The sequence below is a fragment of the Anomaloglossus baeobatrachus genome, chromosome 4, assembly GCF_048569485.1.
Source record: "Anomaloglossus baeobatrachus isolate aAnoBae1 chromosome 4, aAnoBae1.hap1, whole genome shotgun sequence".
Lineage (NCBI taxonomy): Eukaryota > Metazoa > Chordata > Amphibia > Anura > Aromobatidae > Anomaloglossus > Anomaloglossus baeobatrachus.
Window position 1 is genome coordinate 320,777,362 of NC_134356.1, and position 23,800 is coordinate 320,801,161.

At 46.7% G+C, this 23,800-nt stretch overlaps 1 protein-coding gene across 2 annotated transcripts in view; it reads left to right on the top strand.

The window, feature by feature from the left end:
- IFRD1 (interferon related developmental regulator 1) overlaps window positions 1–21,265 on the top strand; it is a 75,201-nt gene extending 53,936 nt beyond the window's left edge. For both annotated transcript variants that reach the window (XM_075342502.1, XM_075342503.1), the window contains exons 4-12: window positions 2,356–2,480; window positions 2,566–2,723; window positions 3,114–3,164; window positions 3,263–3,426; window positions 12,070–12,178; window positions 17,708–17,842; window positions 17,923–18,051; window positions 18,540–18,635; window positions 20,665–21,265. In XM_075342502.1, coding sequence (XP_075198617.1) covers window positions 2,356–2,480; window positions 2,566–2,723; window positions 3,114–3,164; window positions 3,263–3,426; window positions 12,070–12,178; window positions 17,708–17,842; window positions 17,923–18,051; window positions 18,540–18,635; window positions 20,665–20,754 — 1,057 coding nt within the window. In that variant the 3' untranslated portion in view covers window positions 20,755–21,265. The remainder of the gene's footprint in view (window positions 1–2,355; window positions 2,481–2,565; window positions 2,724–3,113; window positions 3,165–3,262; window positions 3,427–12,069; window positions 12,179–17,707; window positions 17,843–17,922; window positions 18,052–18,539; window positions 18,636–20,664) is intronic.
- Window positions 21,266–23,800: the final 2,535 nt, after the last annotated feature.

The following is a 23,800-nucleotide window of genomic DNA, read 5'->3' on the forward strand; positions in this document are numbered from 1 at the left end:
GAAAATTGAATGTAGGTACCTTTTTGTATGTATGCAATAATGCACAAAATTTATATTAACAGCTAGAAATGTGACCCAAACACAGAATAACTACCACCTACTAAAATAAAGTTGAATGTGCACTACTGTCTACATGCAGTTATCTTTAATCTGATTAGTTGTCATGACACCCGAACTCTATTGCTGTCATGACTGACTTCCTGTGAACGCCAGCCGAGCATCGGCATTCACAGGAGATGATCATTTGTGCTGTGCATCAGCATGGCTCTGTAAAGCACAAGCAATCTTAAAGTGCAGGCTTCAAGGGGACTAGCAAAAGCAGTAAAAAAAAAGTAGGGAAAAAATAAAATTTTAAAAATATGAAAATTTAAAAAAAAGTTAATCACCCCCTTTTTGTTACATATAAAATAAAAAATACACATTTGGTATTAATCAAAATAACATAAATTAACCCAGTCAGCAAACTGCATAACGGAAAAATCAAAATGCCAAAATTAGGTTTTTGCAATAACAGGCGATCAAAATAGTGTATCTACACAGAAATTGTATAATTAAAATTGTCAGCTCAAGACACAAAAATCAGCCATCACTGAGCCCTAGATCCGAAAAGTGGGAACGCTACGAATCTCTGAAAATAGGGACAAAAGCACAATTGTTTGGGTGTTTTTTTTCTCTATTTTTTTTCTTTACAAATTCCTAAAAAAAAAAAAAAAAAAAATCACCACTTAAATAAAAATAAAACTATACATATTTTGTATCTACAAATTTGTACCGATCTGAGGCATCATTATGCCAGGTCAGTTTTACCATGGTAAACCCATTGATGTCGCTGATGGTGGCTGGGAACGATGCGATCCCTGCTGGATCGTGTTCGATCGCGCTGTCAGTTTGACACCGCAATCGGGTGTGAGTGGATAGGAGATCCACCTGTGCCTGTTAGCTGCACATATCTGCTCATCAAATCAGCAGACATGGGCAGGGAATAAATTGGGCTCACCACGTGAGTTCACATTAAAGGGAGGGGAGTCAGGCAACCTAGGACGTATAGGTATGCCCTAGATCAGTGGTTCCCAAACTCCAGTCCTCAGGGCCCCCAACAGGACATGTTTTCAAGATTTCCTTAGTATTGCACAGGTGATGCCTTGATAATGATTACTTCACCTGTTCAATGTTTTTGAAACTCTGAAAACATGACCTGTTGGAGGCCATGAGGACTGGAGTTTGGGAAACGATGCCCTAGATCATAAAGGGGTGAGAGTCTGTTGCCACAGAATGACTGTTTAAAGTACAGGCGCTCAGCGCATCATGGCGAGGCCAGTCATTCAGACTTATTTTCATTTTCTCTGGCCACTGTTTATCATAAGGGGCGTGGAGATGGAGGGAAAACAAGTGGGAACTTGCTCTTAAAGGTTTGCCTATGCAGATCACATACTTGCCATCTAATGACTGCCCATTGGCACAAGAGAATCTTCGCAGTGCGCCATGTAAAGGCTCACAAGTCTGCATTCACACAGTGGACTGCAGACTTGTAGCTTCAGACTGGGCAACGCTTTTTATGACCCTCTATGTGGCCGACCTTTTCATCTGAGTTTGAGTGCCCACTCATTCTAACAGGAAAGTTTATAACTCTTCATCTGTCTTTGAGCTGATCTCTGCTGATTGAAATCAAAAGGCTTTATTAACGTAAAAGACAAACTATGCAAAATTTGTAATGAAACCCAATTGCAAAATTTAGTATAAAATACATGCACTGAACTTAAAACATTTGTCCCAGATGGGGCCAACCATTTAAGTAGACTATGAAGGGGCTCCCTTTATGATGCTGATATACCCTAGTAGGTTAGAGCGGAGGTCTTGTCAGGTTTTTTTTTCCTTTCAAAAACCTTTTAGGCTATGTGCGCACTAGAGCAAAATACCCGCGGATTTACCCGCGGATTTGCCGCGGAAATTTCTTGAGAAATGTCTGCAATCTTTGTGCAGACATTTCCCATGAAATTCTATGAGAAAAAAAAAAAAGCTGTGCGCACTGGTGCGGATTTTTCTCAAGAAAGTTTCTTGAGAAAAGTTTCTCGAGAAAGTTTCTTGAGAAAATGAACATGTCCATTAAATCCGCAGGTATCCCACGGATTTCTGCAGTACAGACTGCAAAAATCCGCAGGGAACCACCCGCGGGAAAATCGCGGCAAATCCGCATGCGGTTTTGCCGCGGATTTTTTCCGGAGGTCAGCAAATCTTTCACTCCCAGAAGCTTCTCGAAGATTTTCTCGAGAAACTTCACATCTCTAGTGCGCACATAGCCTTAAGTAAAAAAAAAATGATTTCTTTAACTTTATTGCCATTTTGACTGGTCTGCAGTGCGAAGACAAGGCAAGCTGCTCTTGAAGGCCTGAAGAGTGGGTTGTCATCAAAGATACTCTGCGAGTTCATCCTAGAAAGGAGGATAACCCTCACAGATAGTATTGAACGTTGCCTGAAAAAGGGTAAGTAATGCAGGTAAGATTTGGCATCTGAGCGATTTTCCCGGATGATTGTTCAGCCTATAAACCATTGCAAACCTTTTTCTAGGTAAAGGTGAAGAGCAGCGTGTGGCTGCAGCCGTTGCCTGCCTCCTGTGCTGTCAGTTAGGCTCTGGAGTGGAGAGTGAAGAAGTCTTCAAAACACTAGCTCCTGTGTTAAAGAGCATCATCTGTGACAGGAGTGCCAGCATGTCTGCCCGCCAGGCTGTAAGTACTGCCTTCAGTCCACTGCTTCACATAAACATGTCAGTCTGTGGACCAAACTACTGCCACCCCACTGCTGATTTAGTGCACCTCTGGGGCAAGTGACTGGTGTCTGCGGTCACCCCGTTCTGATGCTGACACTTCAGTAACCACTGTGAGATTATAGATGTACTGGTATACTGGTGTGACTGCTGCTGCAATGGTTTCTGAGTGCGTCCTCACACCTGATGTTTGCACATAAGCAGCAGTCTGTGGAAGGGTTTGGCTAAAGATTACAGGATTTGGGTGAGAGTTGTACCGGAGATGATTGGCAGATTAGACACAGGGCAATGCATAAATCTTTTTGTTGGTTAATAATGGATCCTATTTTAATGGACACTTTGACTATTTTAGTGTGCCAGTTATTTGGGCCTCTGCTGCTTCATTGCTACAGATGACGTTGAGGTAAGATTGAATTTCTAAACTGAATCCTGCTATTACTACCCTTTCTATTTCAAGCATGTAAACCCCAAATGTAAGTACTGATTAAACCAATCTTTCAGGATTTGTACCTGACAATGGAGTGTATGGAGAATCTGTTCACCAAGCAGTACCACTCAGAAGGGGGAGCGGACAATGCTTCAGCACTGCACATCCAGGCGCTCCTATCATGGGCTCTCCTGCTTACCATATGTCATAGCAGTGAAGTGAAGAAAAAGATTGACATGTGAGTAAGCGTTGTACAGCCGCCACTGATACTCGGCAATGTATTTAGCTTTGTTTTCCCAATACAAACCTCTGTAAAAGCAAAGGTTAACTGTCCCCTAATGTCCTGTCCTCACTGCCACAGCCGCCTATGACAAAAATCTGAGATGGGCAAGGGGTGACACAAATTATTTTATAGAATTTTTTTTTCTTAACAGGCCTTTAAATTAACCACTTCAGCCCCGGGCACTTTCCGTTTTTGCGTTTGTTTTTTGCTCCTTTCCTTCCGAGAGCCGTAACTTTTTTTATTTTTACGTCAATCTTGCCATATGAGGACTTGTTTTTTGCGGGACGAGTTGTACTTTTAAATGAAACCATAGGTTTTATCATATAGTGTACTGGAAAACAGCAAAAAAAATTCCAAGTGTGGAAAAACTGCAAAAAAGTGACCGCACAATAGTTTTTGGGGTGTTTTATTGTGTTCACTATATGGAAAAAACTGATGCATCTATGAGATGCCTCAGGTCGGCGCGAGTTTGTAGACACCAAACATGTATAGGTTTACTTGTATCCAAGGGGTTAAAAAAAATTCACAAGTTTGTCCAATAAAAGTGGCGTACGTTTTGCGCCATTTTCCGAAACACGTAGCGTTCTTATTTTTCGGGATCTATGGCTCAGTGATGGCTTATTTTTTGCGTCTCGAGCTGCCATTTTTAATGGTACCATATTTACGCAGATGCTACGTTTTGATCGGCGGCTGTTGCATTTTACGTAAAACATGTGGCGACCAAAAAACATAATTTTGGCGTTTGGAATTTTTTTGCCACTACGCTGTTTACTAATCAGATTAATTGATTTTATATTTTGATCGGGCATTTCTGAACGCGGCGATACCAATTGTGTATATTTTTTAACCCTTTTAATTTTCAATGGGGTGAAAGGGGGGTGATTTCAACTTTTAGGTTTGTGTTTTTTTTTTTACTTTTTTTTTTTATTTTACTAGTCCCCCTAGGGGGCTATAGCGATCAGCAATCCGACCGCTCTGATCTATCTGCTGATCACAGCTACACAGCTGTAAACAGTAGATACGGTCATTTCCTGTTTCATTCGGCTCCGGGCCGGGTGAAAACGAAAGTGAAACGTCATAGCTGCAGGTGTCATCACCTGACCCTGTGCTACCATGGCAACCACCGAAAGTCACGTGATCACACACGTGACTTCCGGTGGGGGTGGCGGTAACTAAAAATCATGGCCGCGCGCATATAAATCTCGCTGCCAGACTTTGGCAGCGAGATTTAAGGGGTTAAATGTTGCGAGTGAAAACAGCTGATGTCTGCCGACCGCCGCCTGCCTGCGGCAGGGGGCGGGGCTTAACGTGACGCTCCATGACAGATAGATCCGTCCAAGGCCGTGAAGGGGTTAAAGAAAAGAAAACAATCAGGTGCAATATGCATCCAGAACTACTAGCAGTTCTGGATGCATATTAGTAATCCCTCCTTAACAGTCCCTGTATACACTAGCGTAAACAGATCTTTAGAAAAAGAGTCTAGAATGTGCTGAGGCGAGCGACTAGTCGCAGGGGCATTACTTCCCTTGGCTGGTCGACCCACATAGCATGCCCCTATGTGCGTAATATGCTAATGAATGCGCAGCGACGCGCACATACCTCATGGCGACCGGAGGAGGATGGCCCCCGCACTTCCGGTCGTACACACTATAAATCACTGAAGCTGGAAAGCTTACACCCAGCATCAGTTTAGTGTGCATGATCAGAGGACCAGGGAACTCCAGATCATGCCCAGTGCCCATCCATCCTCCTCAGGCAGTCATCAAGATTGAGGTACTGTGTGTGCGCGTCACTCCACATTCATTAGCATGTTAGTACATCAATATTGGTGTGCTAGCATTCTATGTGGGCTGACTAGCCAAGGGAAGTAATGCCCTTGTGACTAGCTGCTGGCCTCATTAGCATACGGTAAAAGGTCTTTAGAATTACTTTCTTTGTCGCTCCATTGGGAGACCCAGACAATTGGGTGTATAGTTTCTGCCTCCGGAGGCCACACAAAGTATTACACTTTAAAAAGTGTAACCCCTCCCCTCTGCCTATACACCCTCCCGTGCATCACGGGCTCCTCAGTTTTATGCTTTGTGTGGAAGGAGGCACACATCCACTCATGCATTCTCAGATTAGTTATATCAGTTGGAAGAAAAGAGGACCCCCACGGGGTCCCCGGCATGTTCCCTTCTCACCCCACTAAAGTCGGCGGTGCTGTTAAGGTTGAGGTACCCATTGCGGGTACAAAGGCCGGAGCCTCATGCAGTTTTCCTTCACCATCCCTTAGTGGCTCTGGGAGAAGTGGGATCCTGACCGGTCATCCATTCACTGGGACCGGGCTCCCTCCGCAGCCCCTGTGGGAATCTGCTGGACAGGAGTCTATTCTTCCTCAGGGATCGGGCCCTGCAACTATAAGGTACTCGGTGTCCCCATGGGGACTGCATGGAGCGCCTTATTCCCGGACGCTGCAGCAGCTGCTGATTTCTGAAGACCGGTGGACTTCCGTGCCGACCGAGCCTGCTTGTCGGCCGCGGTTTTAAATTTAGTCCCCGGCTTCATCGCGGCCTAGTAGTAAAAATCCTTCCCCCGGGCCTGCCTGTCAGGGGTAAAGGCGGGACGGCCAGCCTGACGTCGGCTGTGAGGGCCGGAGCATCCTGTATGTTTCTTCCCCCCTCACTGATCACTGTGGGGACCTCAGATTCCCGCACTTTTCTAGCACCGCCCTCGGCTCCACTCCTCCCCTGAGAGCTCCGGCAGCCATGTTTTTGGCATTCTGCCGGTGGAGGATTATCAGAGAAGAGCTCTGCAGCTCTGGAAGACCTAAGGCAGGGAATCTGGAGGACACACACTCGCTTTTTAGCGGTCGGTAAGCCACACCGGTCACCCGGTGCTGGTCCCCCCCCCCCAGGGTGCCGGAATAGATACATATTTATATACATATTTCTGTTCGGTCGGGCTGTATACCCCTTCCCATATACCATCAGTGATCACTCTCCTAGGAGACAACAGCATGTCGTCCACAAGAAGCAAAGGTGCTAAGGCACAGGGTTTTTTTTGCGACCTGTACCTTTTGTGCGGCTATGTTGCCTGCGGGTTCAACCTACCCTCACTGTGAGCAATGCTCAACCCCTGTTTCGCTTGCTCAGCCGGAGCCTCGGTCACTAGTGGGCCCCTCGGCTCATGTAGACCCCCCTGCTCCCCCTGTCCAGGCGGCAGGGACAGTTTGCTGAGAAACTGAGTCACTTTCGCAATCCATGGCTGTCTATGGACAAATGGTCTGCCAAGCTGCTAGAAGCTTTGCAGTCCAGACCGGTCCTTACACAGGCCCCGGTCCCCGTTAGCTCGTCGCCTCCAGGCCCCTCTCGGTCCGCGCCGCAGCGCGCTCCCAGGTTGGGCCCTAGGTCCCACGCGGAGGATTCCTGCCCGGATCTCAGTCCCAGACCGACTAAGCGGGCTCGCTGGGAATCTTCCCCGACTTCTTCACGCTGTTCGGGTTCCCAGCCCGAGGACTCTCTGGAGGACGAGGCGGACGTCGCAGCTCAGGGCTCTGAACCTGACGTTGCTCTCAATCTTGATACACCTGAAGGGGACGCCTTAGTTAATGATCTTATCTCGTCCATTAACCAGGTGTTAGATCTGTCTCCCCCGCCTCCACCTGTAGAGGAGTCTGCTTCTCAGCAGGAGAAACACCAGTTTCGGTTCCCCAAACGTACACTGAGTGCTTTTTTCGATCACTCTAACTTCAGAGATGCTGTCCAGAAGCCCAGAGCGGTTCCGGACAAGCGCTTTACTAAGCGCCTTACTGACACACGTTGCCCCTTCCCCTCTGACGTAGTTAAGGGTTGGGCTCAGTGTCCCAAGGTGGATCCTCCAGTCTCTAGATTGGCGGCTAGATCTGTGGTATCGGTTGCAGATGGTTCATCGCTGAAGGATGCCACTGACAGGCAGATAGAGCTCCTGGTGAAATCCATTTTTGAAGCCACGGGCGCGTCTTTTGCCCCGGCCTTTGCAGCCGTGTGGGCACTACAAGCTATCTCAGCTTGTCTGGCTGAGATTAATGCAGTCACACGTAATTCTGCTCCGCAGGTTGCGTCTCTGACTTCTCAAGCGACAGCTTTTTCTTCCTACGCCATGAACACAGTCCTAGACTCTGCTAGCCGTACAGCGGTGGCATCCGCTAATTCTGTGGCAGTTCGCAGGGCCATGTGGCTGCGCGAATGGAAGGCAGACTCGGCCTCTAAGAGGTTCTTAACCGGTTTGCCGTTTTCTGGCGACCGATTGTTTGGCGAACGATTGGATGAGATTATTAAGGAATCCAAGGGAAAGGACTCCTCCTTACCCCAGTACAAACCTAAGAGACCTCAGCAACGGAAAATTCAATCGAGGTTTCGGTCCTTTCGTCCCTCCGCCAAGCCCCAGTCCTCTTCGTCCAACAGGCCGGAGAAAGGCCAGAGGAACTCCTATGCGTGGCGGTCTAAGTCACGCCCCCAAAAGGCCGCCGGAGGCACTGCCTCCAAGGCGGCCTCCTCATGACTCTCGGCCTCCCCGAACCGCATCCTCGGTCGGTGGCAGGCTCTCCCGCTTTTGCGACGCCTGGTGGCCACAAGTTCAAGACCGATGGGTGAGAGACATTCTGTCTCACGGTTACAGGACAGAGTTCAGCTCTCGTCCTCAGACTCGTTTCTTCAGAACCTCTCCGCCCCCGCTCGGGCCGACGCACTTTTTCAGGCAGTGGCCACTCTGAAAACAGAGGGAGTTGTGATCCCGGTTCCCCCTCAGGAACATGGTCGCGGCTTTTACTCCAACTTGTTCGTGGTGCCAAAGAAGGACGGATCATTCCGCCCCGTTCTGGACCTCAAATTGCTCAACAGACATGTGAGCACCAGACTGTTTCGGATGGAATCTCTCCGCTCGGTCATCGCCTCGATGTCACAAGGAGACTTCCTAGCATCGATCGACATCAAGGATGCTTATCTCCATGTGCCGATCACACCCGAACATCAACGCTTCTTGCGTTTCGCCATCGGGAACGAGCACCTTCAGTTCGTGGCATTGCCTTTCGGCCTGGCGACAGCCCCACGGGTGTTCACCAAAGTCATGGCATCCGTAGTGGCGGTCCTACACTCTCAGGGCCACTCGGTGATTCCCTACTTAGACAATCTCCTAGTCAGGGCACCTTCTCGGGCGGCGTGTCAACACAGCCTTACAGTCGCTCTGGCGACTCTCCAGCAGTTCGGGTGGATAATCAACTTCCCAAAATCCCAGTTGACACCGACCCAATCACTGACTTACCTCGGGATGGAGTTTCATACACAGTCAGCGGTAGTCAAGCTACCGCTGGACAAACAGCTGTCCCTGCAGGCAGGGATACAATCTCTTCTTCGGGGTCAGTCATACCCCTTGAGGCGCCTCATGCACTTCCTGGGGAAGATGGTGGCAGCGATGGAGGCAGTGCCGTTCGCGCAATTCCATCTGCGGGCACTCCAATGGGACATACTCCGCAAATGGGACAGGAGGTCGACTTCCCTCGACAGGAACGTCTCTCTGTCCCTTGCAACCAAGAAGTCTCTTCAGTGGTGGCTCCGTCCCAATTCTCTATCGCAAGGAAGATCCTTCCTACCCCCAACCTGGGCTGTGGTCACCACGGACGCGAGCCTGTCAGGGTGGGGAGCGGTTTTCCTCCACCACAGGGCTCAGGGAACCTGGACTCCGGTAGAGTCCTCCCTTCAGATCAATGTTCTGGAGATAAGGGCGGTGTATCTAGCCTTATTGGCCTTCCATCGGTGGCTGGAGGGCAGACAGATCCGTATACAGTCGGACAACGCCACGGCCGTCGCATACATCAACCATCAGGGAGGCACGCGCAGTCGTCAGGCCTTCCAGGAAGTCAGGCGGATTCTGCAGTGGGTGGAAGCCACAGCCTCCACGATCTCCGCAGTGTACATCCCGGACGTAGAAAACTGGGAAGCAGATTTTCTCAGTCGTCAGGGCATGGACGCGGGGGAATGGTCTCTGCACCCAGACGTGTTTCGAGAGATCTGTTGCCGCTGGGGAACGCCGGACGTCGATCTCATGGTGTCACGACACAACAACAAAGTCCCGGCCTTCATGGCACGGTCTCAGGATCACAGAGCTCTGGCGGCGGACGCATTAGTTCAGCATTGGTCGCAGTTTCGACTGCCTTATGTGTTTCCTCCTCTGGCGATGCTGCCCAGAGTGTTATGCAAGATCAGGTCCGACTGTCGTCGCGCCATTCTCGTCGCTCCAGATTGGCCGAGGCGATCGTGGTACCCGGATCTGTGGCATTTAACTGTGGGTCAACCGTGGGCGCTTCCAGACCGCCCAGACTTGCTGTCACAAGGGCCGTTTTTCCATCTGAATTCTGTGGCCCTCAACCTGACTGTGTGGCCATTGAGTCCTGGCTCCTAGCGTCTTCAGGATTGTCTCAGGATGTCATTGCCACTATGAGACAGGCCAGGAAACCAACGTCCGCCAAGATCTATTACAGATCTTGGCGGATCTTCTTATCCTGGTGCTCTGATAATGGTTTTTCTCCCTGGCCGTTTGTCTTACCCACTTTTCTTTCATTCCTTCAATCCGGAATGGACAAGGGTTTGTCACTCGGCTCTCTCAAGGGACAAGTATCTGCGCTCTCCGTATTTTTTCAAAAGCGCCTGGCCAGGCTTCCGCAGGTCCGCACGTTCCTGCAGGGAGTTTGCCACATAGTCCCACCATACAAGCGTCCGCTGGAACCCTGGGACCTTAACAGGGTGCTAACGGCTCTTCAGAAACCACCTTACGAGCCGCTGCGGGATGTTTCTTTATCACGTCTTTCGCAGAAGGTGGCATTTCTAGTGGCAGTTACATCACTCCGAAGAGTGTCGGAGCTTGCAGCGCTGTCATGCAAAGCCCCCTTCCTGGTTTTTCACCAGGATAAGGTGGTTCTGCGTCCTGTCCCGGAATTTCTCCCTAAGGTGGTATCCCCTTTTCATCTCAATCAGGATATCTCCTTACCTTCATTTTGCCCTAATCCAATTCACAAATATGAAAAGGATTTGCACGCATTAGATCTAGTGAGGGCACTCCGGTTCTACGTGTCTCGCACGGCACCCCTGCGCCGTTCAGATGCGCTCTTTGTCCTTGTCGCTGGCCAGCGTAAGGGTTCGCAGGCTTCCAAGTCAACCTTGGCTCGGTGGATCAAGGAACCGATTCTTGAAGCCTACCGTTCTTCTGGGCTTCCGATTCCTTCAGGGCTGAAAGCCCATTCTACCAGAGCTGTGGGTGCGTCCTGGGCATTGCGGCACCGGGCTACGGCTCAGCAGGTGTCAGGCAGCTACCTGGTCTAGTCTGCACACTTTCACGAAACACTATCAGGTGCATACCTATGCTTCGGCAGACGCCAGTCTAGGTAGGCGAGTCCTTCAGGCGGCGGTTGCCCACCTGTAAGAGGGGGCTGTTTTCGACTCTTTTTATCGAGGTATTTTTACCCACCCAGGGACTGCTTTTGGACGTCCCAATTGTCTGGGTCTCCCAATGGAGCGACAAAGAAGGGAATTTTGTTTACTTACCGTAAATTCCTTTTCTTCTAGCTCCTATTGGGAGACCCAGCACCCGCCCCTGTTCCCTTCGGGCTGGTTGTTCTTTTGTGTACACATGTTGTTCATGTTGAATTGTTCTTTTGGTTCATGGTTTTCAGTTCTCCGAACATCCTTCGGATTGAATTTACCTTAGACCAATTTATAAGTTTCCTCCTTCCTGCTTTTGCACCAAAACTGAGGAGCCCGTGATGCACGGGAGGGTGTATAGGCAGAGGGGAGGGGTTACACTTTTTAAAGTGTAATACTTTGTGTGGCCTCCGGAGGCAGAAGCTATACACCCAATTGTCTGGGTCTCCCAATAGGAGCTAGAAGAAAAGGAATTTACGGTAAGTAAACAAAATTCCCTTCTTTCCTGAAGATCCCTTTATCTACAGTATGCTAGTGTATACAGGGACTGTTAGGCAGGGATTAGCAATATGCATCCATAACTGCTCATGGTTCTGAGTGTATATTGCACCTGTCAGGTTCCCTATAACCCATTTCTCGACTAACACTGCACTGATTATTTCTACATGAAACATAAATTACATGTAAGCAGCCAACCAAGAAATGCCATCATGTTACCATCTGTTCTGTCAGGGCCTGCTGTCCTAGGCCTTTCTACCAGCACAGATGTGTGGACTGATGGAGAAGTCTGGCAATATATCCTGATAACTTTTTTTTTTTTTTCTTTTCCTCAGACATGCCACTAAACCATTTTTAGTTAAGTTTACTGTTATGAAGTATTTCTTATCTTGTTGGAGATTGTGTTGAGGGAGGATTTCCTTGAAAGTGAAGCAAGCTGCTGCTCAGGCTATGCCCAGTTGGCATTGCTGGACCACTCAGTGGTTGGTACTGGCACCAGACCCACCCTTAGTTACTGTGGGGCTTGTTGGGCTGTCTGCTGTGCAGCAGTGCTGCTCCTTCCATCTAATCTTACATGTTTGATAGAACCCTAGCATCTTCAGAATGTCTTGAGCTACTGTAACTGATATACCTGAGGCTTTATATACATTTTCTTCCATGCTTCTAGACATCTATGTAAACTTCCACGCCTGTTGTCCTGTGATGACGTGAACATGAGGATTGCAGCAGGGGAGACGCTCGCCCTCCTGTTTGAGCTTGCCCGAGAAGCCAATGCTGTAAGTGAATACATGTTCTCCTAGCTCTAATCCTTTATGCTGATCAAGCCTCTAGATAGTAACTAAGGACTGTTGTAGACACATTAGATTGTATTATTCTTTTCCTCAATTTAGTGGGCGAGATACTACTTTTAGCTTTATTTGATCTGATGATCAAGCTTATTTATGTACAGATTATCAACAGTGACTCTTGTTCATAATGTCAAAATGGATTTAGAGGTTGGCCACTACTTTACAAGTCCCTCATGTGATGTAACAGTCATAAACACTTTAGCCTTGCTTTCTTAAGGGGGTTTCACATGACATAAACAAAGCTCATTATAATAGATCTTGGAATGATTTATAAAACTGGATATGTTTTTAGAAAGTGTTCCTGTGCGGCGATAATCTTGTATGTGTCCTTGCTATATACTGTGTAATGGCCATGTCTGACCGTACAGGGACATGGTCTGATCATACCAAAGCTCTTGGGCCAGGGAGGGAATAAAAAGTATACAGATATTACAGCATGGGATCTCAAATTATTCTTTTGAGGTTAACTTTTATAAAAATAAAACCAAGGAAATGTTTTACCTCTCACAAAGAATCCCATAATGTAATACCTTTATACTCTTGTGTCCTCCCCGTCCCAGGAGATGTGATATGATCAAACTATGTTCCTGTATGGTCAGGCATGTCCATTACACAAATATAGCAATATGTTCAACAAATTTTAAAGGGAATGTTCCCTGCCACTCAATAGCTTCTGAATGTAAACTTTAAGACATTAGGAGATCAAAATAAAACCCCATAACGTGAAGCAAGAGATAAAATGAATATTTGTATTACTTATTAAAATACATAACAAAAATGAGTGATTCTTCACTGCTGGAGTGGTTTTACTAATTCAACTTCCCTGCTCTTATTCATATACTTACCAGCTGCTATCTTCTGCTCTTCCCGATACTTCTCCAGTTCGTACTAGCCACCTTGTGACTAGGTTCTGACTGGCCAGAAGTAAAAGGTAACAGTCACAAGCTCTCAATGTAAGGCTGTCATAGACTTACATTGAGAACCGACCACCAGATTGCACAGCAAACACTGGATCAATCTGGCCGGTCACAAACTGCAGAAGACAGCAATGGTGCAGCACGATGTGGCAGCTGGTATTCATATTACTAGGCAGGGAACTTACATTAGAGATACCACGCCAGCTGTGGAATAAAAAAATAACGCTGGAGAAGTGCTTTATAGTAATTGTGCTCTACAGAGCACAGGCTACAGAAAATACAGACATACTTCTTCATTACAAGAAACATTATTTCACTCTGCAGTGCTGTGGTGTTTTTTGAGAAAAGTCCCCCGTGTGGCACTCTGCCTTCTTGTTGCCAGACTTATTGTATGCGAAGAGACCTGTCAATCCAGCTAGGCTGGGAGGGGAGATGCTAAGGAGAAGCCAGGCTTTTGAGCAGACACTTTCTCTGTGCTGGACTTGGTTTTCAGGTACAGTGGGGAAAATAAGTATTTGATACACTGCCGATTTTGTAAGTTTTTTCCAACTACAGAGAATGGACAGATCTGTAATTTTTATCGTAGGTACAATTCAGCTGTGGCAGACTAAAAAAAAATCAGAAAATGACATTGTAACATTGTATATTTTTTAATTAATTTGTTTTTTATTGCATGAAATAAGTACTTGATACAATAGAAAAACAGAACTTAATATTTAGTACAGAAACCTTTTTTTGCAATTAACTTTTCCTGTAGTTCTTGACCAGGTTTGCGCACATTGCAGCAGGGATTTTGGCCCACTCTTCCGTACAGATCTTCAGATCTTTCAGGTTTCAAGGCTGTCGCTGGGCAACATTGAGTTTGTTCCCTCCAAAGATTTTCTATTGGGTTCAGGTCTGGAGACTGGCTAGGGCATTCAAGGACCTTTTTAAATACTTCTTACAGAGCAATTTCTTGGCCTGGCTGTGTTTTGGTTCATTGTCATGCAGGAAGACCTAGCCTTGACTCATCTTCAATGCTCTTACTGAAAGGAGGTTGACAAATCTTTCAATACATGACCCCACCCATCCTCCAGTCATTATTGTGCAGTCATCCTGTGTCTTTTGTAGAAAAGGACCCACAAAGTATAATGTTACCACCCCCATGCTTCACGGTTGGCACGGTGTTCTTGGGGTTGTACTCATTCTTCCTCCAAACACTGAGTTTAGTTTTTACCAGCAGTTCTATTTTGGTCTCGCCTGACCACATGATCTTCTCCTATGCCTTCCTGGATCATCTAAATGATTGGCAAACTACAAACAGACCTGTTGTGAGCAGGGAGACCTTGCTTGCCCTACAGAATTTTAATCCATGACTGCGTAGTGCATTACTAATGGTAATCTTTGAGACACTGGTCCTAGTTCTCTTCAGGTCACTGACCTGGTCTTTCTGTGTAGTTGTGGGCCGATTCCTGGCCTTTCTCAGAATCATCCTTACCCCACAAGGATGATTCTGTGAAGATTGCGCCCAGAATCTTCATGAAACTCGTCCTGGAAATCACAGCCCACCTACGAGAGGACAAGATTCTCATTTTTCCGTATCTCGACGACTTCCTCGTGGTAGGGATTTCAGCAAACCATTGTACTGCTGTCCTTCAGACTGTCTGCTCAAAGCTGGAATATCTAGGCTGCATTTTGAACTTGAAGTCGAGGTTGCTTCCAGCCACGGTGCAAGTCTTTTTGGGACTGACTTTGGACTCTCTCCTTCAGGAGTGTCGTCTCCCACCTTCCAAAGTGCAGAAGGTTCGCACTCTGGTGCAACAGGGAGTGTCGCTTCCGCGCATGTCCCTTCGAAGGGCTATGTCTCTCCTGGGCTTACTGACGTCCACTCTCCCCGCAGTCCTATGGGCCCAAGGGCATACCAGGGCCCTCCAGTGGGACATTTTAGACAATCAGGCGATTCTGTGAGACAGATTGAACAGTCGGATTACTGTGCGCTCCAGCTCAGTCACCTCCCTTCACTGATGGCTGGTTCCTGCAAACCTCACAAGGGGGAGTCCCATGGTCTGTCCCGGTGTCCCGAATTGTGACCACGGATGCCAGTGTCCGGATGGGGGGCTTACCTGCTGGACCGTCCGATCCAAGGTCTCTGGTCGCCCCAGGAGAGCTGCTGGCTGTGGAACGGGCACTGACCGGTTTTCTCCCTTCACTGACAGGTCGCCATACCCGGGTGTCGGACAATCAGGTGATGGTAGCTTATCTGAACAATCAGGAGGGCACAAGATCCAGGTCCCTTAGGACTATAGCCGACAGGATTCTGTTACCAGCAGAAACTCACCTTCTATCCCTCACAGCCGTTCACATCAGGGGGAAAGACAACCTCGTGGTGGATTTTCTGAGCCGCACTCACATGTACCAGGGGGAGTGGGCACTTAACCAGTTAGTCTTCGACCTCATCATGGCCCAGATGGGGACTCCGGTCATCGACCTTTTTTCCACCAAACAGAACAGGAAGGTTCCTCAATTCTGTTCTCTGAACCCCAAGGAACATCCATACGCAGTGGATGCCCTGTCGATCAAGTGTGACTTTCCCCTACCATATGCATTCCCCCACACTGGTTCTTCTCCCCTCGGTCCTGCAGAAAATCAGAGACAGGGCCAGAGTCATTCTGATTGCTCCTTTCTGGCCAAAGCGACCATGTTTTTTTTGGATGGTTCAGATGTCCCTTACCGACCCATGGGTCCTCCCGGAGATTCCGGATCTCCTGTCCCAGGGACCAGTGTCCCATCCTCCCACAGTCAAATTGCACATGACGGCATGGAATTTGAGAGGGCATTACTGATCAGTAAGGGGTTCTCCCACAATTTAGTTTCCACGCTATTATGTTGTAGAAAACCTGTGACCACCAAGATTTACTGTAGGACTTGGAGAAAGGTTTTTTTTTTTTTTTTTATCTTCAGCAGGGGCTAGTGTCATAGGGGAGGTTCCCATAGGTCCAATCTTCGAATTTCTGCAGAGTGGGTTGGACAAGGGGTTGGCGGTTAGCACACTCAAGGTTCAGATCTCCGCATTAGCAGCACTCTAAAATTATGTTGCAGGGTTACCTTAAGTGTCTAGGTTTATCAGGGCCAGTTTGTGTCAGCGTCCTAAACGTGTCGTCTCCCTTCCTTCTTGGGACCTTAACCTGGTCTTAGCAGCCCTGACGGGTCCTCCATTTGAACCCATTGACTTCATCTCTGTTAAATGTCTCTCCCTTAAGACGGTCCTCCTGGTAGCTCTGACCTCGGCCCGTAGGATCAGCAACATTCAGGCTTTTTCTATTGACCCTCCTTACACTCAAATACTGGACGATAGGGTAGTGTTGCACCCTGACCCTGCATACCTCCCCAAGGTTGGTTCTGTTTCATACATCCCAGGAAATTGTGCTGCCTTCCTTTTGCACTAACCCATCACGTGCTGAGGAAAGGCGATGGCATTGTCTGGATGTGCGTCGCTGTCTCATCCAGTATCTTCTTGTCACCAGTTCCTGGAGGAAGGGCAAGTCCCTATTTGTCTCTTTCCAGGGACCTGAAAAGGGGGTTGAGTTCTAAGTCCTCGCTGGCCAGGTGGATTAGGGACGCCATTTTGTTAGCTTACACGGCTAGGGGTGCTGACGTTCCTGTGGGTCTGAAAGCCCATTCCATGAGAGCTATAGCATCTCCTTGGGCGGAACGGGCAGATGTTTCCATTGCACAAATCTGTAAAGCTGCCATGTGGTCGTCACCCTCGGCCTTTTATAAGCAACATAGGTTGGATCTTTCTTTCTCCGACCTCACCTTTTGGGAGGCGAGTTCTACAGGCTGTGGTCCCTCCCTAACTCTTTTCGCTGTAATTCTCTTGTGGTGCCGTCATAGGGTGAGGGAAAAATATGTAGTTACATACCGGTAATGTAATGTGTTTTTTTTTTTTTTCTGAACCCATGATGGCACCCTTATATTCCCTCTCTGCACTAAGGGTTGTTTGTTGGTTCACCTTCCTTTTTTTTTTTTTTTTCCTTCTACCACGTATTCTGGTGGTGGCCTTATATTAACCTGTTTGTTTCGGAGGTCCTCTCATGCTCTGTAATCAACTGTGGCGGGGAGAGGACCGCCCCTTTTTATCCTGAAGGTTTCCTGTCCTTGATCGGCGGATCCTCTCTCGTGGTGCAGTCATGGGTTCGGGGAAAAACACATTACCGGTAAGTAATTACAAGTAATTACGTATTTTTTGGGGGTTTCTGTGTATCATTTTAAGTGTACCTTTAATAAAAATTACAGACCTCTCAATTCTTTGTAGGTGGGAAAACTTACAAAATTAGCAGTGTATCAAATACTAATTTTCACCACTGTAGGTTTTCCATGAATAGCTGCAGCATTTTTGAATAAAACATGATTTCTAGCATCAAGGGCCTCCTTTAGAGAGGTGCACTTGAAAAAAAGTATACTTTGTATACTTCGATGCCAAGAAGATTGCAAAAGTGTACATATTCAGAAAGCTGTATTCAGTGTTTAAACGTAATCTAACTTTCTCGTTTTACTTTAGGACTTTTATTATGAAGATCTTGAAGCTTTAAGTGAAACATTGAAATCTTTGGCCACAGACTGCAACAAGCACAGAGCCAAAGTAGATAGGAGGAAACAGCGATCGGTTTTCCGAGACGTCCTTAGAACTGTGGAGGTATATAATGGTGGTCCACTAAACATAAACCTATCATTTCTGTTTAGTTGTCAGCAATTCTGTTATCTTATTGTACGTAGGATGGAGAATTCCAGTCTGAGATGATTCGGTTTGGCAGAGAACGCATGCACATTGACTGCTGGGTGAAGAAACTCACATATGGGGTCTTCAAGGAACTGTTTGGCTCTGGGATGCAGTTTCATCTTATGGTGAGTTTAGAGGAATGAGCAGTTTGATATCATTTTAAGGAAACGTCCACCTGTCTGAGAGTTTCTGGACTCCTATCTTAGCCTATGTGCAGGAGAAGTGGAATTAATGGCAAAAATTGTCACTTTAAAATCTTTTTGATGAACTTTCCGGTATCCTCATGTACTTTTGATTTGAGGTACCTACTTTAAGATGAGGTAAATCTATGTGGAAGTCACTGTTTAGATCTTCACCTCAGTAAAGAGCAGGTGACCCAGTGCACATGCCTGATTAGAGGAAGTCTCACTTGGCATTGATAGTCTAGTCTAAAGTCTTAGATGTTACGGAAGACTAAAACTATACATTGGTGGTCAAATTAAATGCAGGATACTATTTCTGAAAGATATCCATAATCCAAACTGTTAATTTTTTTTCCTCTTCTCTTGAAAATTACTTTTAGAATTATGGTATCTTAAGATAATCTTTATTTCTTTTTTTCCTCTTTACCTAGACAAATGGATTTCTTCGTAGTATTTTTGAGCTTGGTCCCCCATTGCTCTTAGATGCGGCTACTCTTAAAGCAATGAAGGTTTCTCGTGATGAAAGGGTAAGTTGTAGAAGTTACTGTCTCTGGTAGATTTTTCTTGTTTTCAGCTTTCACCAGTTGCAGTATTATACATAAAAAAAAGCTACAACTTTGGTTCATAAAGTTTTTCAATCCAGTCTTGAGGAGGTGGCATGCATTTTGACGTGATTGATTTATTAAGAGGTCTCTTAATGAATCAGGTGAAGCATGAAGTGGAACCTAATCACAAATCTTACTCTTTTCAATGGCTGAAGTAATACCACCACTCGTCATGGATTTCACAAGCAGTGATGGCTATACTTCTTTCCACTGTAGCTCCACCTTCTTTGTAGGAACTAGGTGAAAATGGAGTGAAAAATGCCAAAAGTTAAACATTTTTTACGCCTTCTTTCTCAAAATGTTGCAACTTAAAGTATTTTATGCCAGTTTTCTGGCTTATAAGTTTTGATGAATTAGGGCCAGTGTAATTTTTACAATGTGCACTGCATCAGAAGATAAGAGGATTATTAGGAATATGTGCGGACTGATATATGGACTGCAGGTTATTAGGAAGTGTGGAGTTTTGGAAGAACAGTTTGCTGTAAGTGGCCAGTTTATACTTAGAAGTGACATGGTTCTGGTTTCAGATGGTGTGTGCACATTTACTCTTAAAGGTTACAGATGCAGTATATTTACATAGTACTGTGAAATGCTAATCTCATTTACTCAAGGTTTGTCTCCTATGTTGTATTAGTACTTGTAAGCCTGATTTTGTTTCCTTACAAGTGTAGTATAGTCCTATATTGTTCTATAGCAGTGACATTACCAGTGTGTACACAGCCACATTAAAGCCCCATCACACACAGCGATATCGCTGAAACGTCACAGGTTTTGTGACATATCAACAACCTTGCCAGCGATATCACTGTGTGTGACAAGCAGTAGCGAGCGGGCCCCTGCTGCGAGGCCGCTGATTGTTACAAAATGATCAGGACCATTTTTTGCTCGTTGGTCTCCCGCTGTGAAGCACGCATCGACATGTTTGACAGCGGGAGACCAACTATCTCAATGTGCAGGGAGCCGGCATCTGGCAGCCTATAAGCGGCAGTACGCTGGTAACCATGGTACACATTGGGTAACTATGCAAAGCGCTTTACTTAGTTACCCGATGTGTACTATGGTTACCAGTGTACGCCGCTTACAGGCTGCCAGATGCCGGCTCCCTGCACACGTAGCCAGGGGTACACATTGGGTAACTATGCAAAGCGCATTGCATAGTTACCCGATGTGTACCATGGCTACCAAGCACAGCGTCGTTACACGGGTCGTTGGTGGCTGGTCTCTCATCGCTCTGGAGATCTGCCTGATTGACAGCTCACCAGCGACCATGTAGTGACGCTTCAGCGATCGCTGGAACGTCTCTACGTGTGACTGGACCCTTGGGCTATGTGCGCACGTTGCGTACAGTTCACTGCAGAAATTTCTGCAGCGATCTGAAGAGCACATGTGCGCTTTAAATCGCTGCAGAAATGTCCGTAGTGAAGCCGATTCCATGCGCTCTGCCTGCAGCTCCTCCCATAGACAGAGCAGGAGCTGCCGGAAAAGCGCACGGAAGAAGTGACATGTCACTTCTTTTTACGCAGCGCTTCGGCAGTAGCCGAAGCGCTGCGCTCTAAAACGCCACATGCACACGGCCCCTGCACAATCTCATAGACTGTGCAGGGGACGCAGGACGCATGCAGTTACGCTGCGCTACAAAGCGCAGCGTAACTGCATGTATTTACGCAACGTGCGCACATAGCCTTAGGCTGTGTGTATCAGACCTATTAGACCATATCCAAGGTTCATCTGACCTTGGCATCCCACTGATCAGGACTTATGAGACCTGCAGATTAGGGGTCTATGGCCTTTGGGACACCGAAGATGATGAAGGTTTTAAGTAGTAAACAGTAAAGTTAGGATTCGTTTGCATATGAGCCTAAAATACACTCTTGTATTTAGGGGTCTCTTGGTAAGTGTATGGTGCAAACTGGCATTAGTCTTTGACTGTAGTTTTATTTTTCCATTTAAGCACATGAACAACTCTGCGGCATTCAAGGCTCGTACAAAGGCTAGAAGCAAACTGCGTGACAAGAGAGCAGATGTTGGAGAGTTCTTCTAAATATTCAGGATGGGATCCAACCTTGAAATGTGAAGTCAGCGAATGAAAAGAACTTCTGTGGAGCGAGTTGGCCCATAGTGATGTCAGCTAAAAATGCCATTTTTCATTTGTATTTTATGTTTATCACGTATTTCTGTGTGTAAAAAGCTTTTGTATAATTGCATAATAATTGCATTTCCTTGATACAATGCACCTTACATTTACTGTCTAAGCTTTGTACAGTATTCATTCATTTTTAGCACTTCCTTCACAATACCCTAAATCAATGACACATATACAAAGCAATTTGAAACCCAATCATGAGTTGGTTCATATGTAAATGTCAAAATTTATAGTGATTTTATCATTTTATATTTTACACCTGTGGAGATGAATATTGTCAGTGCAGTCATGTTGCATACTAATGGGTGGAGTGGATTTAGTAAACAATTTCTAGGTGATTTATATGCTATAATTTTCTTTTATGTACTGTCACTATAATGTCATTAAGTTAATAAAGTCTTCAATCTGTGTTTTCTAATCTGTACACTTTACTGTAGTTTCTATGATGGTAGCTGCAAATACTGTTCTGGTTTCCGTTGCAAGTAAATACCATCATATTCTGCCCATAGAGCGGGGTAAATAAATATTGAACATGTCACCAAATGCCTAACAACCCATCAAAGCCATATAGGCAAAGATATCAAACCATAGATATCCATAAATATACAGTGCTGGCTAAAAGTATTGGCACCCCTGCAATTCTGTCAGATAATACTCAGTTTCTTCTTGAAAACGATTGCAATCACAAATTCTTTGGTATTATCTTCATTTATTTTGCTTGCAATGAAAAAATCACGAGAATGAAAGAAAAATCAAATCATTGATCATTTCACACAAAACTCCAAAAATGGGCCAGACAAAAGTAATGGCACCTTTAGCCTAATACTTGGTTGCACAACCTTTAGCCAAAAGAACTGCGAACAGCCCCTTCTGGTAACCATCAATGAGTTTCTTACAATGCTCTGCTGGAATTTGACCATTTTTCTTTGGCAAACTGCTCCAGGTCCCTGAGATTTGAAGGGTGCCTTCTCCAAACTGCCATTTTGAGATCTCTCCACAGGTGTTCTATGGGATTCAGGTTTGGACTCATTGCTGGCCACTTTAGTAGTCTCCAGTGCTTTCTCTCAAACCATTTTCTAGTGCTTTTTGAAGTGTTTTGGGTCATTGTCCTGCTGGAAGACCCATGACCTCTGAGGGAGACCCAGCTTTCTCACACTGGGCCCTACATTATGCTGTAAAATTGTTGGTAGTCTTCAGACTTCATAATGCCATGCACACGATCAAGCTTTCCAGTGCCAGAGGCAGCAAAGCAACCCCAAAACATCAGGGAACCTCCGCCATGTTTGACTGTAGGGACTGTGGTTTTTTTTTCTTTGAAAGCCTCCCCCCCTTCCTGTAAACTCTATGTTGATGGCTTTTCCCAAAAAGCTCTACTTCCTTTCTCGCCTTTTCATTGGGGGACACAGACAGTGGGTTATATGTTGTCTCCAGGGGAGGCTTGACACTAGATTTAAAAAAAAAAAAAAAGTTAGCTCCTCCTCCCACAGCATATAACCTTGGCTAGGCAGAAACTAGCCCAGTTCTTTTTGGTGTCAGCAGGGAGGCTTACATGTCTGGACTGAGCTCCACCAGAGGTGCCTCAGGCCAGCTTATTTTTACTTTTTTTATTTTGTTTTTCTTTTCTTATTCATTCTATTTTTGATAGGGGCAATACCAGGGTGCCTTGCCACCCCCGTTCCCCCCCGTGTACGGGCAGAGGAAACCTGGCGTGCACAAGCAGTCAGTCTTCCCTCGCACCCAAGTGGTCGGGTCTACGTACCCCTCCAGGCTCCCTGTAAGCACCTCACTGAGGTAGCTCCAGAGGGCTAGGCAGAACAGAGTACCTGCTAGCCTTGAGCCGAAGATGCGTCCCAGAGATCCCTGCATCCCAGGACCGACGCGTCTTCAGATGGAGCCAGGAGCAGGTAGAGACGACGAGTCAGTCCCCTGCATTCAGACCGCCATCTAAGATGGCGCCGGTGGGGCGATGAGGCCGTGATCCCGGGAAGCATCATTAATTTAGCTCCCGGCGTCGGCCTGCATGTTTAGCAACGCCCCCTCCACTGCTCTAGAAGCCGCTCCCTCTAGTGGGCCGTCTCTCCCCTCCACGCTGCCAGAGAATCCTGGACGCCATTACACGTGGGGAGCAGACTTGGGTGAGATCGCCTCCTTGGCTCTGCAACTCTGCAGCACTATATACAACTCTGTTCAGTGGTATATCGCGGTCTTCCTAGCGGTGTGTGCCTGCTGGCTGGCAGTATATACCGCTGAAAGCTGATATACACAGACTGTGCCTGCAGGTATATATATTGACTGTTTGGCAGTGTGTGCCACTTTACTATGGTATATACCAGCTCTGTATAGCAGCCCCTTTCTAATACTGCTAGTAGCTCCTCACCCACAGTAGTGTAATACTGCTAAAGGCTCACAGTATAATTATACGTTTGTTGCTGACATGCGTAAAAAATGCAAGGGTGATAAAGCTTCCCAGGCATCCTCTATGGACCTGTACTATGCTTGCACCACCTGTGGAAGCTAGTTTCCCAATGGGCGAAGCTATCCACTCTGCCGAGGCTGCGATGCCCCTACTACAATGTCACAACAGGCGTTGCCGGACCAGGGGGTCGTGCAATCTGTGGGTTCGGCCCCGGCCACCATTCAGGCAGCACCCCCATCTGAGGAGGCTATCCCTATATGGGCTCGTCTGATGTCTTAAAGGTTAGATGATCTGGCCGCTCAGATATCTCAGCCTTCCACAGCCTCCCTCCCGGCTCAGCTCCCTCAGAGGAGCCCGCCTTCGTCTGGTGTATCATCCCCAGTACGTAAAAAGGCTGTCTCCAAAAGGCGCCATTGCGACCGCTCCGCCTCATCTGACTCACACGATGGTCAGTCTGACTCAGACTCAGTGACCTTTAGCAGTCACGATTCCTGAGACTCTGACTCTGATTCAGATGTCCCTTCTGAG